The sequence below is a fragment of the Lepidochelys kempii genome, chromosome 1 (genome assembly GCF_965140265.1).
Source record: "Lepidochelys kempii isolate rLepKem1 chromosome 1, rLepKem1.hap2, whole genome shotgun sequence".
Lineage (NCBI taxonomy): Eukaryota > Metazoa > Chordata > Testudines > Cheloniidae > Lepidochelys > Lepidochelys kempii.
Genome location: NC_133256.1, coordinates 216,664,202 through 216,681,533, shown reverse-complemented (window position 1 = coordinate 216,681,533; position 17,332 = coordinate 216,664,202). Strand labels below are relative to the sequence as shown.

At 47.5% G+C, this 17,332-nt stretch overlaps 1 protein-coding gene across 1 annotated transcript; it reads right to left on the bottom strand.

Annotated features, from left to right (window-relative positions):
• Positions 1-4,307: 4,307 nt before the first annotated feature.
• On the bottom strand, positions 4,308-8,480 carry LOC140905883 (homeobox protein NANOG-like). Its single transcript, XM_073329378.1, has 4 exons — positions 8,300-8,480; positions 6,456-6,724; positions 5,503-5,592; positions 4,308-4,791 (listed from the first exon to the last, which is right to left on the bottom strand). The coding sequence occupies exons 1-4, from the start codon at positions 8,478-8,480 to the stop codon at positions 4,387-4,389; spliced, it is 945 nt and encodes a 314-aa protein (XP_073185479.1). The 3' UTR covers positions 4,308-4,386.
• Positions 8,481-17,332: the final 8,852 nt, after the last annotated feature.

Genomic DNA, 17,332 nt, shown 5'->3' with positions numbered 1-17,332 from the left:
GAAAGGCATGACCTGCCCTGTTCATCTCAGTGGGGTGTTAACTCCACTGGCCTGGGAGTTCTTGTTAGCACTGCCCCAGAAGAGAACTATAGAGGGGCAAAAGGTGTGTTGCTTAACTGTATTAGTCTACCATGATTGAAAAGCTCCATTAAGATGCAGATTAACATGTTTGAAGATGGGTTACAAATTAAACTAACTCAATTGAGCTAACGCCTTTAAAAAACAAACAAAAAAACCCTGACATCCTCTGCCATCTCCACTCCACAGCTGGGGATGGGGCTCCAAGCAAGAGCTGCCACCTGACCAGGTTTTCCAGCAATTGTCTTTTAATTGAGGTAGCTGCCTCAGAAAATCCAGTTCACACTGCTCTCTAGTTTTATGGGCTCAGGCTTTGTTGTGGGCTCCAGAGCACAATTGCTGTGCAACCTCTGTTAAGGGTTTGTCTACACTAGAAATGCTACAGCTGCAGCGCTGCAACTGGAGCAAAGACACTACAGTGATGGAAGGGGTTCTTCTGGTGCAATAATAAATCCACCTCTCTGAGAGGTGATAGCTAGGTCAACAGAAGAATTCTTCCACCAAGCTAGTGCCTACAGTGGGGCTTGAACTGGTTTAACTACATCACACAGTGCATGACATTTTTTCCACAGCCCTGAGCGAGGTAGTTAAGCCAACCTAACTTCAGGTCAGGCCTTTGTCATTTCACCCCTCCCATGCCTTAGTTCCCCATTTGGTGAAATGGAGAGAATGATGCTTATTTACCACACATATATTCTGAGGTGCAATTCATCCATATTTGCAAAGCGCTTTGAGATCTTTGGCGAGAAAGGCAAAGCATGTAACCCTGCTAAAAACTCTTAATGGCTAACCCACAAAAATCGCCAAGGCCCTAGTTATAATTAGCCCATTATTATTGTTTGCTATTTATAGCACTCAGCAAGGGTGAAGACTGAGTTCCATTCTCATCCCCAGGGTAAGTCATGTGAGGGGTGAAGGCGTGGGGATGGGGGAGGAGGGAAGCTTGCCCTGCTCGTATTGTATCTGAGGAGGAACAGGATTTCAGTTCTCCTGGGTTGTCACCTATCTGGTACCTTAATGGACCAGCATTCAATTTGCTTAGGGAAATGAAAACACAAATTGCAGTTCTTTTGAAGGTTGCCAAGCAACTGATTCTACATTCCACTTCTAGAGCCCACTTTACAGTCTAGCTACAAGGCCTCTGCGTCTGCAGACATCCAGGTGAAGAGAGACAATGATAGTACAGAGCAAGCAGGACAATTCCTGTAATGCTGCAGGGCTGAAGTTGAGCCAGAGGAGAGAAACCAGAGAGACTGAAAGCACAGAACCTCCCCGCTCATACCACCACAGTGCACGTCTGAACTGGGGAGCAGAGCACAGGGGGAGATGGGAAAGCAGGGGAGCACATGTAATGCATCAGCATGTTCACCTTGAAGTGAATAATGGGCACTATTCCCAGTTCTTTGTGGTATATTCAGAACGATAACTGATTTGTAAAAAGGGTTTCCTGGTTCTGCTTGCAGGCAAGGGGCTTCTGTAAGGAAGGAGCTGGGACTTTCAGCGGCACCCTGCAGACAGTCAACAGTAAGGTGGGGTGAATGATGCCCGTTTTGGGGAACGGGCTGCTTTGTCTGTTTTTTGGGTTGTGTGTGTTAAAAGTCTGGATTTTAAGAAATAAAGTAGTGTGACTTTGCAACCTTCCTGAAAGATGTTATGTTCTTATCTGATTTTTGTTTGTCCCATTAACATAACATTCTTGTATCAAGAGATTACCCAGCTTTGTTTTGTTTCTAGCCCTCATGGTTGCAGAGAAAAGCTGGAAAACAGGAAGTGAATTCAACCTAAAGGCTCGGAAGCCAGCAAAGAAAAAGCACCCAAACATTTACGGTTTTTGAAAATTCTCATGATTTTGGGAGCCCCAACTCATGATATTTAAACTCTTGGGGTTGGCAAGACTCAATGCTTTTTCCTCATCTCTGTAGGTGAAGTTGTCACCATAAAGCTCTTTTCATCCTTTGGGATGAAAGTGAAGTTATTACATCACTGAATTGACACCCCATTAAAATAAATCCAGTTTATTTTTCCATTCAAATGTAAAACACGAGTTTATAAAAACGTTAGGTAGAAACAAAAAAATGATAAAACAGACGCAGCGTAACAAAACACCAGTTAAATTGCATTGCAAGTAAAAAGTCTTTTTTTAAAACATATAAAAAAAAAGAAAAAAAATATACCCAGCAATCCATGATAGCAAACAATTATCTGCCTTGCATTAAAAATGTAAGTAGGACAATGCCCTTGTGCAGATGTTAAGATAGCATTGAGATAAAAATCATACATTAACAACAAAAACTACTACCAACACCACCTGCTATTCAAACAAAACAAATCTTTAACATGTCATTCATTTTTCACCACTGATGTCGTTTGTTTACTTTTTTGCACTTGGCTTGGGACAGTGGAACTAGTCCATTTCACTTCCTTTTTTGCGTCAGTTTCACAAGCCGCAAGTTGCGCATGACCTTAAGTTCCACAGCACTGCAGGGGACAATTTAGTTTTTTAAAACCTGTTTTTATTGAAATGTAAAAGATATTTATTAAAACAATTGTATTTATAGCAAGTTGGGGTTTGGTTTTTATAATTCCCACCTCTCACTTTCCCCCTCCTCCCCACAAAGCTTAAACATTGAGTCCAGGAGAAGCTGACAGCCTCCCACTTTAAATACAGAAATAGATAAGTAATCTAATTAGCCTGTGGCAATGTCTCCCCAAGGAAAGTGAGGGAAGCCCCATTAACAGAGTCACTTAAAACTAGAATTGGAGAAGAAACAGTAGGGAGCAATCCTGCACTGGCCCTGGGAGAATGGGATAGATAGGATCTAATGGTCTCATCCACCATCTCTAATTTCTAGGTTAAGTGATCTAAGCATCAGGTTTGAAATAACTAGAATATTTTTGCCTGGCTGCCACCCTCCACCGCAGAGTGGCCTCATTCCAGGGGTGCTGTAGTTGTAATTTGTGAAGTGCTATGGGATCCTTCATGTATAGATATTATTATTACTACTATAAGAGAATCAGATGGATACCTGAGGACATCAGTTGCTCTCACAGTGCTGATGACTTGCAATGCCATAGCCAGGGTCATGTCGGGCTGGGAGCCTGCCAGCAGAGTAGAGCAGGGGAGATGTGGAGGGAGAGCAGTTAGAATGAAATTTGGGCACACCCTAAACAGACTGACACAGTTAGCCACTTTGTAAACACTACAGGTAATTTTCTTGGATTAGGATATTAACCTAATCCACCACATTTGCTTACATTATACTTTCTCCATTTTTCTATCCCTCCCCTTTCTCAATCTCCTTTCTCTCTTTCTCTTAATTACACAATGAATTGAAATTAGAATCTGAATTCCATTCACCCCTGTGGTGGTCCAGATGCTTAGCTGGTGCAAATGGTGATGTCGATGAAGCTATGCTGCTTTGCACCAACTGAGGACTGGGCAGTCTCTTGTCACTGTTTAGTAGATATTCAGGTCCTAATTAAAAAGGGATTGCAGTTATTTACAATCATAGTAAATCTGAGATTTTTTTAAAGATTAGATGACCAAATCTAGCCCCTGGTCAGGGCTGGAGAGTGTTCCCTGTTGAAGGATGTATTAGATGTTCAAATGTTATGGAGGTTGGCTGGTGGAGGGAGGGAACACACAAAAGGGGGTGGGGGGGGGGAAAGGAATTTCAGGTTGCATAATCAGGAACATTTTCTAACAATGAGGGGTCTGCTGAAGGGTAGAAGAATCTTACCCAGGGAAAACCCCATGCTTGGGTTTTGTTTATTTTTTTACAGTGCAAATATTTGCAATTAAAAGTAATATTATAAAGTGAGCACTGTACACTTTGTATTCTGTGTTGTATTTGAAATCAGTTAATTTCAAACATGGACTGGACCAAGCCTGGGAAAGGGTCTACAGAGGGGATACTGCTGTACTGGGGACACTAGGGTAGGGAAAGGACTCACTGGTGCAGACTCTATCATCTCCAATTCCAACATTCACAAACTTCCCTGCATGAACATGGCTTTCCATGCACATACAGAGCCTCTTCCTGGAGCCAGCCAGGGTCAATATGAGGAAAGCCAACTTCAGAGCCATGCAGCACACCTCTTGAGTCAGACACAGACAGGTGCCTCTTAAAGAAGAGAAGGAGAGAGAGACCCCAACCATCCTGCAAGGTGCCAAGCCCCTCCACTGGAGTCAGTGGGAGCTGGGGGACTCCACACATTTCAGGAGTCAGGATCAGGGCCCTAAAGAACTGAGAGGCCAGATAAGAGAAACTGAAGGAAGAGTGGGAGGGGGAAAGGAAAAGGATAGGCCTAAGAGTTATAGTTGCTTTGCGTCCCTTGAGGGTGCCATACTGGCTGGTACTGCTGGCACCCAGCTGTGCCCGGGAAGGACGTTGCATTGACAGAGGCATTCTGGAAGTGGTAGCCATCTTCTGTCTCCATGCTGGCATAATCCATGTTCGCCGGGAAGCCATGATAAAAGTTCATCTTTTGCTGGCTGAAGAAGCCCATTGCCTGCTGGGTGCTGCAGGCTCCCCCAGCTTTCCCAAAGAACCCCTCCTCCTCGATAGCCACGAAGGGGTACAGGCTCTGGCCACTCCCATAGGTCTGGCTGCTACCATAGCTCTGATGCACATTGGTCACAGTCTGGATGTTCCTGCTGGCACTAACTGGACAACCCTGGTGATAACTGGGGTTCAAATCCAGGTAACCTGCCTGATGAAATCCATTGAGAGAGAGAGAGAGAGAGAGAGAGAGAGAGAAGGCGGTTCAATACACGGGTGCAAACAAACAGTACTGAGGCTCCAGCAGCACAAACCAGGAGACTATAAACTTTTGGGGAAGGGACTACCTTTTTGTTACATATATCGCCAGTGCACAATGGGGCCCTAGGATCTATGCGCTACCACAATAGGAGTAACAATATCCTAGAGGGGATAGCTCAGTGGTTTGAGCTTTGAGCTTTGGTCTGCTAAACCCAGAATCGTAAGTTCAATCCTTGAGGGGGCCATTTAGGGATATGGGGCAAAAATTGGGGATTGGTCCTGCTTTGAGCAGGGGGTTGGACTAGATGACCTCCTGAGGTCCCTTCCAACCCTGATATTCTATGATCCCCTGCTCCTCCTGGATTCACTGGATTGCAACTGGTGTCCATATGCCATTCTCTGATCCAGCCAATCCCCCGACCTGAGATCCTAGAGCAGAAAGTCCTGCTCTCCTTCCCCCAGATCCATTCAATCCCCAATGTAAGCTTAAATTACATGATACAATAAACAGAGAATGAATGAATGCTGTACTGGAAACACTGAGCAAGGGCTGGTTACTAAGCCCATGAGCATCCCATATTAACTGGATAGCAAACACGTACACATTAGACAGATATTATAGCTCCCCTTGGTAACTGCCCATAATGAAACCTCTTCTTACTTGGGATAGGCATGTCCCTTTTTCCATCCACTGAGTTTCCTTCTGACATCGTTTAAACTTCATTCGTTGGTTTTGAAACCATGTTTTTACCTAGAGGTGATGGGGGTAGGAGATAGGGCATAAAAATCCCCTTTTAGACAGAGCTCACAAAATATTTTTTAGACAATACATAAAGGGATTGCTTCACCCAGCATTGAAATGCAGCCACCTCTGGGCTGGAACATGGCAGGCCAGAGCAATTATAAACAATAATTTATGAAGTGAAGACCACCACTCTATCCAGCTGAAAATGGGAGCAGTTAGGGAGGCAAAATATAATTACAGTCACTGGGACAGCCACCTCTACTGCAAATTACCACAGAATCTTTCATGATCACAGTCAGAACCTGCATTTTTGTATGAAAGATGGGTCAGTCCTAAATCAGAGTCACCCACACCACTTTCTGCAACACAGCACCCCGCAGGATGACACTATACTACTAGGTTTCAGAGTAGCAGCCGTGTTAGTCTGTATACTATACTACTAGTGTCAGTACTGACTCAAGTAGAGAGTACACCCAAATCGCCCATATCTTTCTCTGCTGACAGCACCCCCTGCCTTCATGCTGGGGCAAAGGGGTCAGCAGTGACTCCAAGAGCACAGTGAATATTACCTATAGAACAAGAGGGACCGGACTCTTCATTGCCTGCCCCTTGTTTAGTCTTGAACACCTGTGCAAAGTGGATGAATAATCCCAGGTGAGCAGGAGGTGAATTCTGACACTGGTAGCATTTCACAGCCTCCTTGCACAGATGTAAATTACAACAGAAGAGGCGAGACAGTGAGGAATCTGACCTTGCCTTGGAGATCTCCCACTGAAAAACCGACCGTGTTTGGAAGACCGCCTCAACCCAGGGATGCAGCCCAGCCATTGGGATGCCAACACTCTACAGAACCAGATCTCAGTGTTCACCTGCTTGTATGTGAGCCCCAGGGCTGAGCCCAGCTCCCGGATCTGCTGGGGGCTGAGGTATTTCTGGCTCTGGAATCGCTGGTGCAGGGTTTGCAGCTGCTCCTGGGAGAAGGCCGTGCGGCTCTTGGCCTTCTTCACCCCTCCCCCGCTTTCCACCCCACCCATCCGGATCGCAGGGTGCGGGGATGGGGGCTCCGTGTTGGGGCTGGTGGCCGAGTCCGGGGTGTACCGCATGCGTGCGCCCGAGCTGGAGGACGCTGGAGAGAGCTCTAGGGAGGGAGAGAGGAAAGTGGCCCATGAAGGGAGAGCAGGAGGAGAAGTTAATCCCTAAGGGATAACGATTTGCTGCTGGACGGTGCCCGATCTCACTGCTCGGGAAACAGGCCGACTGCATTTAACGGCAAAGGGGCACACGACTTAACGGGGGGGGCTCAGCCGAGCTGTGTCCACACACCGCGCAAACAGCAGCGACCGGGGAGCGAAGGAGCCAGGAAAACCGACGCCCTCTCTGCTGACACCTGGCGGGGGGTCCCGGCACTGCGGGCTCTAGGATTAAACACGCCGCCAGCCGCTAGGCATTCACACGAGAAGTAAAGGCGGGGGCTGGAGCCGGAGCCGGGCAGGGGAAGAACGTGCCCTCGGCAGTACCGCCAGGGATGAGGCCAGGGAAGCAAGACGCAGGCCAGCCGTGGAGAAGGCGCCGTACACAGCGATTCCCGGGTGGCCAATTGTTTCCCTGGGGGCTGGGGACACCCTGAATTCGCTCTTTTCTCCCCGGTGTTGTCCGCGGGGGGGGGATCCGGAGGCGCCCCGGGCGTCTGCATGCGCCTCGGGAATCCACAGGAGCCAGGCACAGACTCGTCCGCGCCTCCCCCGCGGAGCTACCTGTCCCGTCCCCCCCAAGCCTTGGCAGCCGAGCCCTGTGCAGAGATCGCACCCCTGCTCGGGCCCTTTTGCCCCCTCCCAGCAAGGGAGCAAGGCCTGATTTGGTCCGGAAGCGGAGCCAGGACAATGGCTCGAGCCTCCCCCGGGTCTGGGTCACCCGCGGTGCCCTGGCGCCTTCCCCGCGTCCGGAGACCTCGACCCCCGTCTCCCCACCTTGGGGGCGGGGGGGGGGGGTTATTGCTACTTCTCCCTGCTTCCCCCACGGGGCTCTCGCGCCTGGTGAGCCACAGGCGGGGGTCACCGCGCCCCCGCTTTGCATGGCTGGATTTGGTCCCAGCAGGGCCGCCCGTGCTGCAAATGGAGGGCCCCGGGAGCTGGTTTCCCATCCCGGGCCAGACCCCCATGGGAAAGCGGCTCCCTCCCAGCCCTTCACACCCCAGGCCTCCCGCAACCCCGCTAACTCGGATTTTTAGACGTGTCTCGCTTCCCCCCATGAAGGCAGCGATGGCCTTAGCGTCCAGGAGGGCAGGATCAGGCCCTTAGCCAGAGCCTTCCCACCACGTGCCCAAAGGGCTCTGGCGACCAGCCTCCTTCTAGTTCTGCTCTGGGTCCGTTCCGGGGGGCGTCCGCCCTCCCACACCAACTTGCTGCCGGACAGGACTGCTTACTGCACCCATGGGTGGGTGCTTAAGCCCCCATGAAATGCCCTCTCAGCTCTTCCCCCAGATCAGACAGCGTTTAGGACTCCCTCTTCCTCCCTTAAAAAAAACCCCCAAGGCAGCAGCGTCTTTTGGGGGAGAGGGGGAGGTCACTTGGCTGTGAAGCTAGAGGACAGCTGTCGAGATGAGCTCTCCCACACCCGCCCCTCGTTGAGTCATTTCAGGCAGCAAGACTGATAATAATAATAACAACAACCACTTCTCCTGGAGTTTCCTTCAGTCATTCCAAAGTTGGCCTACCTGGGTTAGGGAGGGTCTTCTCCTCTGGCTCTGGGACCGGGACATCAGCATCTGCTGCCTCTTTGTGGGGGACATTGTCCATCTCCCCTGGGCAGTTCCAGTAGTAGTCTCCATACTTTATTCCAGTTCCTACCCCGGCTGGGTAAGGCTGGTAGGGGGGCATTGCCAAGTGGGCACTCATGGATGTTTGTGTTTGGGGGACCTTACCCCAAAATAAAACCCTAATCTCAGAAAAGACAAGGTGGAGATGGACAGGGGCAGACTCTATCAGACAAACATACAAACAGATGCCTATAGCGTGGGGGTAGATTTATGTCCTTCCTAACTTTGCCTTGATTAGAGAGAATTTTCAAGGCCATTGTCATGTTAAAAGTAAGTTGATTGGAGGGGAGTGGCTATGGATTGGGTGGAGGAGGAGGAGGAGAGGATAGAAGGGCGAGGGGGATGGGGGGGAGTGAAAAAAATGAGAGCTCAATTTGGATAGTTTACAAACACCATTTGCAAAATTTAATTGTAAAAAGGGATACCCAAAAGTCTGTTCTCCCCCGGTGTGTCTGAGCTGTAAGGGGTATGGTCGCTATGATTCAGAGATCTATGATCCATTGCTAGAGATACAGAGCTGTATGTATACATACCTAGGTATGTTCACAATATTATATCAACAGCAGATGAGTTACATGGATGGATAACTAAGACAGATAATTAATGAGATAAACAATTATTGATTCCCTTTCCTCTGATGTGTAATGTATTATTAAATAAAGGTGAGGTAGACAAGTGGCCAACACTCAGCACTAAATGGCCAACACTCAGCAACAGGCTTGCTCAGATTGGCAGAAGGATAGCCAAATTGTAGGCACCTCTTATGCAGTAGTGGAAATATGTTACTATTCAAGGAAGGGTAACTACATAATTTCCTTCTCACTTTAGCAATGGGTAGTAGGCCTTGCATTATTTCCACTAATAAGTCAATGGTACCTCCCCCTCTTGACTTCAGGGTCAGGATCAGGTCCTTTTTGAGTATACATTTTGGAAGCCTGGGGAGGCATCCCCTGCTAGTGCATACAGCCCCCTCTTTTCCCAATGCAGTTAACTCAGACCCAGAGTTTCCCCTTGGGGCATGCTTTCCTCATGTATGTCCCTACTGCAGATTTAAAAACAGAAAACTGCAGATTTAAAAACAGATCTATAATTGCAAACAGTTAAGCACTCAGCCCCCTTGCAAATTAATGCAATAATATCTTAGAGGTTTTTTCCTCTCTACCTGTTATCTAAATATATGAATTGGGGGGAGGTGAGTTCAAAGCAGAGCAGATTTGCTCATTTGTTGTACTTGTTGGTATTATCAACATTCCTAGGATTGGATTTAGAGGGAGGCAACCTGTGTAGATCCACCTTGCACTTCTTACTACTTTTCATATCTTTTGGCAGACTGTTTCCCCTCATTTTTCAAACCTTTTCCCTAATTTTCGCTCTTAAAAAAAAATCTTATGTTCTCTCCTCCCCCTTCTTTCTTCCCCCCAACCCTAGTGCAAAAAAAAAAAAAATCCACTTAAAAATACATTTCCAAACATCTTTGAAGCACAAACAAAATTGTATTCATGTATAAAAGCATTAACTAAATCTTAATTTGGGGGCCTTAGCTTTAAAGGTTAAGAATCCTTATTTTATTTTGGAGTGGGAAGAAGGCAAAGTTGCTATTACATTTTCCTTAAAAAAAAATAAATGAAAAACAAACACTGGGGAGATCATTCCTCTTCTTCAATCAGTGGATTAAAAAAAAAAATCTACAAATCTGAGGGGGGGGGGAAGGAGGATTGAGGAGTTTCTCTGCAGCACATTCACTCGTGGGGGTAGGGAGAGGAAGCCTGCAGGATGGATCTGAAGACTGGCTAGTTTAGAAGGCACACCTGAAGAACATGTGCAGGACAAAATAAAGTTACTGCAGAACCACAAGCCTGAGCTGCCTGATCCTGAACCACTGAAGTTCATCCGATGAAGTGAGCTGTAGCTCAGGAACGCTTACGCTCAAATAAATTGGTTAGTCTCTAAGGTGCCACGAGTCCTCCTTGTCTTTTCACTGAAGTCAACAAACTTTGCAAAAATGGCTTTGACTTCAGTGGTTCAGGATCAAGTCTCAAATGCCTTTGCTTGGTGAAATTGTTCCCATGCCCCTTCTCCCTGCAAAATAATCCAGAGAAAGAGGCAATAGCTTCCCCCCCTCCTAGACACCTCCTATGAAATCAGTCAAAGGAAGGGGGAATGAGACACAGCAGGCACCAGACACCCCCTCCTAAAAGAATTCAAAGGTAGGAGGGAGGGAATCCCTTCTGGCACCAGACAAACACACACCCCTCCCCAGCGAAACTACCGGCGCAAACTTATTGTGGAGTTGAGCCAGCCTAGATCCGCAGCCCATTCACTTGCAAACCAAGGCACCTGGGAGGTGTGTTCGAATCCCCCACCCCAACTGGCAGAAGCTGCCTCCCAGACCTAGGTGCGAAGTGCATTAGGTATGTCGCCGTGGCTGGGAGAGAGTTCACAAGCCTTAAATAAGCTCCCGCTGTGGTGCGCTGGCCGCAGCAACAGTCCACTCTTAATTCATTGGGATTTTGTTCCCAAATTAGATTGTTAAAGGAAAACCCTGGGCGGTCAGGCAGTGAACTAGGAACCCAGGGGAAACCTAATCAGGCTCAAGGGATGCATGAAATAAAGACACAGCACAAATCTTGGCTGCCTCGTTCCCCTCCCCCGTGCCGGGTCAGTAGGGTCAATTCCTCATCAGGCATTCTTCACATTCCTAATTGAAATAAATCTTCCTTAAATGATCTTCCTTTCTTTAATGACAGTGGCAAAACTCCAATTGACTCCCACAACTCCAGCACAAACACTGGGTAGTGCAACAGAGTCATATCACCCTTCCTATATTTATTTTCACATATTTGCCATTGCTTTAAATAATAAATACTGCCATTGTGCTCTGTTATCATTTTAAAGTATAATAAAATAGTAATGGCAATTAATAATGCCAACGTTGCATAAGTCACAGCCCCACTCTGTGCCTCAGTTTCCCCTGCTGTCAAATGGGAATAATGGCCCAGATCCACAAAGGTATTGAAATCAATGGATCTGGGCCAATGATGCTGACCTGCTTTGAGATTTACTGATGAAATACCCTATGGTAGAGCTGGGTATTACTATTATAAGTGTATCCCCGGCATCAAAAATAAGGCCCTGCAAAGAAGTATACACAGGCTTAACTTTATGTATATGGGCAGTGCCACGAAATTCTGGTGTCAAATTGAAACTTGTGCCTTTGGGACTGGGACCTAAGAGTTTAATTAATAAACAAAGAAAAATATTATTTATTGTCATTGTTATTTTAATTGGCAAAACTGATCTATTCTGTCAATACAAATTAGACATATGGGTCCATATTGTTACATTCACATGCACATTTGGCTTTGCAAAATGCACCACTCAGAATGTTAATTTTAATACTATAATAATATTAATACCTAGCTCTGCACATTGCTTTTCATGAGCAGGCCTCCCAGTGTGGCAGAGACAAAGGGGAAGGAGGTGTTTTCTAAAGAGATTTTAGAAAAGAGACAGAGGGCTAAATTCAGCCTGGGGGCAAACAGCTCCCACTGCCATTGTTGTCAGCGAGGGTAGTGCCTGCCTCTGCCAGGAGCAGAAACTGAGCCAGGTTTTGAGCAGTGGCAGAGCCAGGGGGTGATGGGTCATTGACATGCCACCTTCAGTTATACCCATTGGCTTGAAAAGAAACCACACATGCTACCTAAAAGCCAGGAGGTGGGGGGTCGCCTCTCAGGGCGGTGGATTAACTACAGCGATGGGAGAACCCTCATCTCTGGGTAGATAATGTCTACACAGAAGCCGCTGTGCAACTGTTACATTCAAGTGCAGACCACTCACCATCACCCACTGTTTGAGGTTCCCCAGTAAGGAATTCCATCTTGGCTATGGTAGGCCCTGGCATGTGGAAATTAGCACTGGGTGAATAACTGATTTTTTGGTTTGGTGACTGAATCTAAAAATTTGGAAAAAAAAGTTTGTTTCAGATCAAACTGAAATAATGTTTTTTTTAATTGGCTGAAATGTTTTGGTTGACCTGAAATGAAAGGGTTTTGTTTTGTTTTTCATTTTCAGGGTTTTTAAAAAATGTTGTTAATGGTTTTTAAATAAAATGTAGGGAAACACCGAAACAAAAGGTATTTCTGAAATGAAAAGTCAAAACATGTCATGTTGGAAATGCTGAAATGAGCTGTTTAGGACCCCCGCCCCCCCCCAAAAAAAGTTCTTTGGCTGTTGTTTTTTTTTTTTTAAACAAAAGCTATTTACTGACATCTACCTGAATCCACAAATAGTTTCAGTTGCCCTAAATCTGCATTTTTCTGTGAAAAAACTATTTGCATGACAAAATCACCCAACTCTAGTGGAAATCCCTCCCTCCAGCCTTGGAAATCCATTTCAGTCTATCTGGCCTCCCTTTCAAAACGCATCTTCCATACATTTTTATTTCTCGAGCATGATGTTTTTGGGACAACCATTGTTTGGGCCCCAGGTCCATTACTACAGATTGGCTCAAGCTGCAAAATTCACATCTGGACTGGACCCTCTCCTATTCATGCACACAATTAATTAGCTCTGCAGCTCTGATTCACACCATTATAGAAAGGCTTGTCTATGCTACAAGTATGTCCGAGTCAGGGGCCTGTGTACATTACAAATATACCTCAGCCATGAGTTAGGAGCTGTGTAAACAGGATCTAACTCTGCTTCAGTATCCACACACCTTGAGTGTCCGAGGCTTTAGCTCGGTGAGCTTGTCTAGGTGAGGAAGTCCTCCTCCCCTATCTGAATGTGACTGGGAGCATTCAAATTAGCTGACATGATGCTGATCATGACTTTGCAGTCAGTGTAGGCCAGGGCAAATCATGTTCAACACTGTGTCAGCCCAGGTTTTACCCATGACTAGCTGATATGTTGTTGACCATGTCAGCGAACTCAGGTGCTCCCAATGGTGTTCAAATACCACACACTTTTGTAATGGAGACAGTCCCCCTGTGGGGACCTGGTTAAGTCTTAGCTACAATAGAACTTTTAACCAAGCATGTTTCTCCTGACTAAATTGTAGTGTGCCCATGAACAAAGACAGAATGGTGTTTTCTCAGGCAGAGGATACCATCTTGCAATAGAGGCTTTGCAGCATAGCGGGACCATACGCAGCTCAGCAAGCAGTTGTCTGTTACACAGAGTTTTATTTTTCTAACATGTATCTTAGACAAAAAATGGCCCTTTTCTACACTACTGTAGAACACAGCTATGAGCTACAACTGTTGTGGCCCACAGGACTTTACCTGGACTGTGAATTGGGCCCTATCAGTCAGAACAGAAGTCGTTTCTTTGATTTTGTTTTGATCTTTTCAAAGGCAGAAATACCCCACCTTGCTGAGCTAGGGTTGCCAACCCTCCAGGATTGTCCTGGAGTCTCCAGGAACGAAAGATTAATCTTTAATTGAAGATTATGTCGTGTGAAGAAAGCTCCAGGAATACCTCCAACCAAAATTTGCAACCTTATGCTGAGCCCCCCTGGGACAAAGAATGTTACAGCTTGGGTGTTGGGGAATTCAAACCAGTCATAGCCTGGCCTGCCTGCCGAGTCTTAAAATGGGAGTTTGGCCTGAGTAAGGAGTGGGCTCCTCTCAACATAGGGTTGATGCATTCACCTAGTGTGCTTCTGTGGGAGCATAAAAACATGCTACAAGGTGGGGCATAAAATGATGTAAAATCAAATCAAATACATCTGGAAAGACAAACCATGCCTCTCATAAAAAGAACAGGAGTACTTGTGGCACCTTAGAGACTAACCAATTTATTTGAGCATGAGCTTTCGTGAGCTACAGCTCACTTCATCGGATGCAACTGTAGCTCACGAAAGCTCATGCTCAAATAAATTGGTTAGTCTCTAAGGTGCCACAAGTCCTCCTGTTCTTTTTGCGAATACAGACTAACACGGCTGTTACTCTGAAACATGCCTCTCATAGGCTGTGGAGAGCCAACCAAACAATAAAGATGGAACGCTCTTAATTTTAATTTAGAAAAACATCTCAGTCCTACTCTGAAGCACGACCCCACCATTATTCCAGTCCTGGGCTCCCCACACCGCTCTGCCAGTGCCCCTCAGTCCTGCCCTGCAGCCCCCCTGCTATTCCAGTGCTGGGCTCCCCACACAGCTCTGCCAGTGCCCCTCAGTCCTGCCCTGCAGCCCCCCTGTTATTCCAGCCCTGGGCTCCCCACACCGCTCTGCCAGTGCCCCTCAGTCCTGCCCTGCAGCCCCCCTGTTATTCCAGCCCTGGGCTCCCCACACCGCTCTGCCAGTGCCCCTCAGTCCTGCCCTGCAGCCCCCCTGCTATTCCAGTGCTGGGCTCCCCACACAGCTCTGCCAGTGCCCCTCAGTCCTGCCCTGCAGCCCCCCTGTTATTCCAGCCCTGGGCTCCCCACACCGCTCTGCCAGTGCCCCTCAGTCCTGCCCTGCAGCCCCCCTGTTATTCCAGCCCTGGGCTCCCCACACCGCTCTGCCAGTGCCCCTCAGTCCTGCCCTGCAGCCCCCCTGCTATTCCAGTGCTGGGCTCCCCACACCGCTCTGCCAGTGCCCCTCAGTCCTGCCCTGCAGCCCCCCTGTTATTCCAGCCCTGGGCTCCCCACACCGCTCTGCCAGTGCCCCTCAGTCCTGCCCTGCAGCCCCCCTGTTATTCCAGCCCTGGGCTCCCCACACCGCTCTGCCAGTGCCCCTCAGTCCTGCCCTGCAGCCCCCCTGTTATTCCAGCCCTGGGCTCCCCACACATAACTGTACCCAGTGCTAACGCAACGCTCCCCAGCATTCCAGTGCTTGAGCCACCTCCCCCTGTCTGGCTAGAACATCACAACCTGAGCAGCAGTGATTGTGGATGGAAGGCAGTCTTGAAAGAATAACAAAAATTAGCCTGTCATTCGTATTATAATCTCATTTTCCTTTCGCTGGACTCCTTGGGGAAGCAGGTCAGAGAAAGGACAAAGCTCTCCCCTCCAATTAACATCTCAGGCTCCTGATCACCTGAGAACTGCAGGATAATTGTAGCCCTTTGTTAACAGTGGAGATGCAGACTCAGGCCAAAACAGTCACTGGCATGTACTGCTTCCCTGGGCAGAAAAGTAGAGTGTGAAAATATGTGGGCAGGAAGGCTAACGAACAAACCACAAGGTCAAGAGTTTGAGGGGTCTGTTCTTTCATTACCACCGGTTCCTGACACACACACTGACAAAGTGTTTTAATTCCACATATTCCTATCAGGAGCCATGTCCTAATGGCAGGATTGATTAGCTTGTGGAATAGCCATCCCACGGGAAGGCGTGGAAACAGCATTATTTGGAACTAGGACTGGACAAAGCCTTGCGGAATAAAGTGTAGGCAACAATCCTCCACTAGCCGTGGGCAGAGGGGCAAGAAGTGACCTTGAGGGCCTTGGCTACACTGAGAATGTCCTGAATGTCCCCCACCTTCTCTCTGGCACCAGTGCAGCTCCATCAGAATTGCAGATTTAATAATTGTATTAAGACGATATTAAAATAAAAAGAAAACGGTACGGTACAGAGTTCAAGCATAGAAGTTTCTGGTTATCAGGGAATAAGGTACAGATTATCAAGGGGTGCGAAGTTCGGGTTAGGATCGGGTGGCGTAAGGAATACATGATCTGCAATCTCCCCGATTGGGGGTAAAAGGTTAACCGGTCAAAGTACAGACATCGAGATATGAGTGTATGTTGTTCATACAATGGCTATGTTCAGGTGTGGAGTATAATGTACCACGGCTTTCACCACTAGCAGCATGAGTGGAGCTGCACCAATGGGCAATTATAGGTCCTAAATTTCCTAGCGTAGACAAAGCTCTGGAGGGATTCCCCTTAAACCTAGGACACGATCCATTTCCCAGCCCACTTCCATGATGTTAGGCATGCTGAGCTGCTGGAAGTACTGCCCAATATACCCCAGACATGCTCCACTGAGGCCCTTTAAATATAGTCCTCCCGCCCATCCCCCCATAGTACATGGTCTTTATTCAACAATGGGAAGCAGGGGAAAGGGAGGAGGCAGCGAAACCTTCATGGACCTCCTTACACAGAAGCCAGGAGAAGAGTTTTCTCTGAAGCCGTTCAGGTTCTGCATTCGGATGAACGAAGAGTATGGACCCCTCCAGGCCAGACCAGGCGGGAGACAGGTTTTCCCTTGTCTGGGGAGCTCCTACCCCAAGCACGTGGCCACCAGCAGCTCTGCACAAACCCTCCAGCATTGAATAAAACCAGAGGGAGGAGACAGCCTGGAGCTCCTGCTAGGCATGTAGAATTAAACAGGAGTGTATTCTCTTGGAGGTACATTGCCCTCCATTGCCCAGTCTGAGTATTGCCCTCAGCTTCTTAGCGGTCTCCCAGTGGGAATATCATCTGCACAACTAACAGCTGTAGCAAACCTTCAGCCAAAAAAAGTTATATTTAAGTCACTGCTGGATTGCTGTGTGTGCAAGGAAGGTATCCCCCAGCCCTCCACAACCTCCAATGTCTCTCCCCAGAAGTGCTAGGAAAAGAAGAGGTTTAATTAGGCAAGTCAAGTAGCTGACTTGTTACACAGATAACCATATGGCACATTTCTCTCCTGACTTACATCCTGAAGGATCCCAAGGTGCTGTACACACTGGGATCAAGATCATTCGCTCACCACTGCCCTCTCTGTAGTGGTTTAAGAGCACACAGAAACACTAGACAAACAATTACGGGCAGATGATAAAGAATAGTTTATACTTATATCCTGTTGAAATACCAGGACGTTCCTACTCTTGTGAAAAGTAGCAGGCAGTTTCCCAAGACCTAGAGTAGCCAGAGCCTCCATTTCATATCTCATTCAAAAGACGGTACAATGAACCCTATGTCTACACTGGGGCATTCGGGCTAGTGGTTGTTCAGGGGGAAGAGGGCC

What these genes read in the sequence shown, in the direction of transcription:
- LOC140905883 (XM_073329378.1), bottom strand. Translation starts at nt 8,480, where the DNA reads ATGAGTGCCCACTTGGCAATGCCCCCCTACCAGCCTTACCCAGCCGGG. An exon ending in GAAGACCCTCCCTAACCCAG is followed by an intron (nt 6,725 to 8,299) that starts GTAGGCCAACTT and finishes CTCCCTCCCTAG; the next exon opens with AGCTCTCTCCAGCGTCCTCC. An exon ending in TGGGGCTCACATACAAGCAG is followed by an intron (nt 5,593 to 6,455) that starts GTGAACACTGAG and finishes CATCACCTCTAG; the next exon opens with GTAAAAACATGGTTTCAAAA.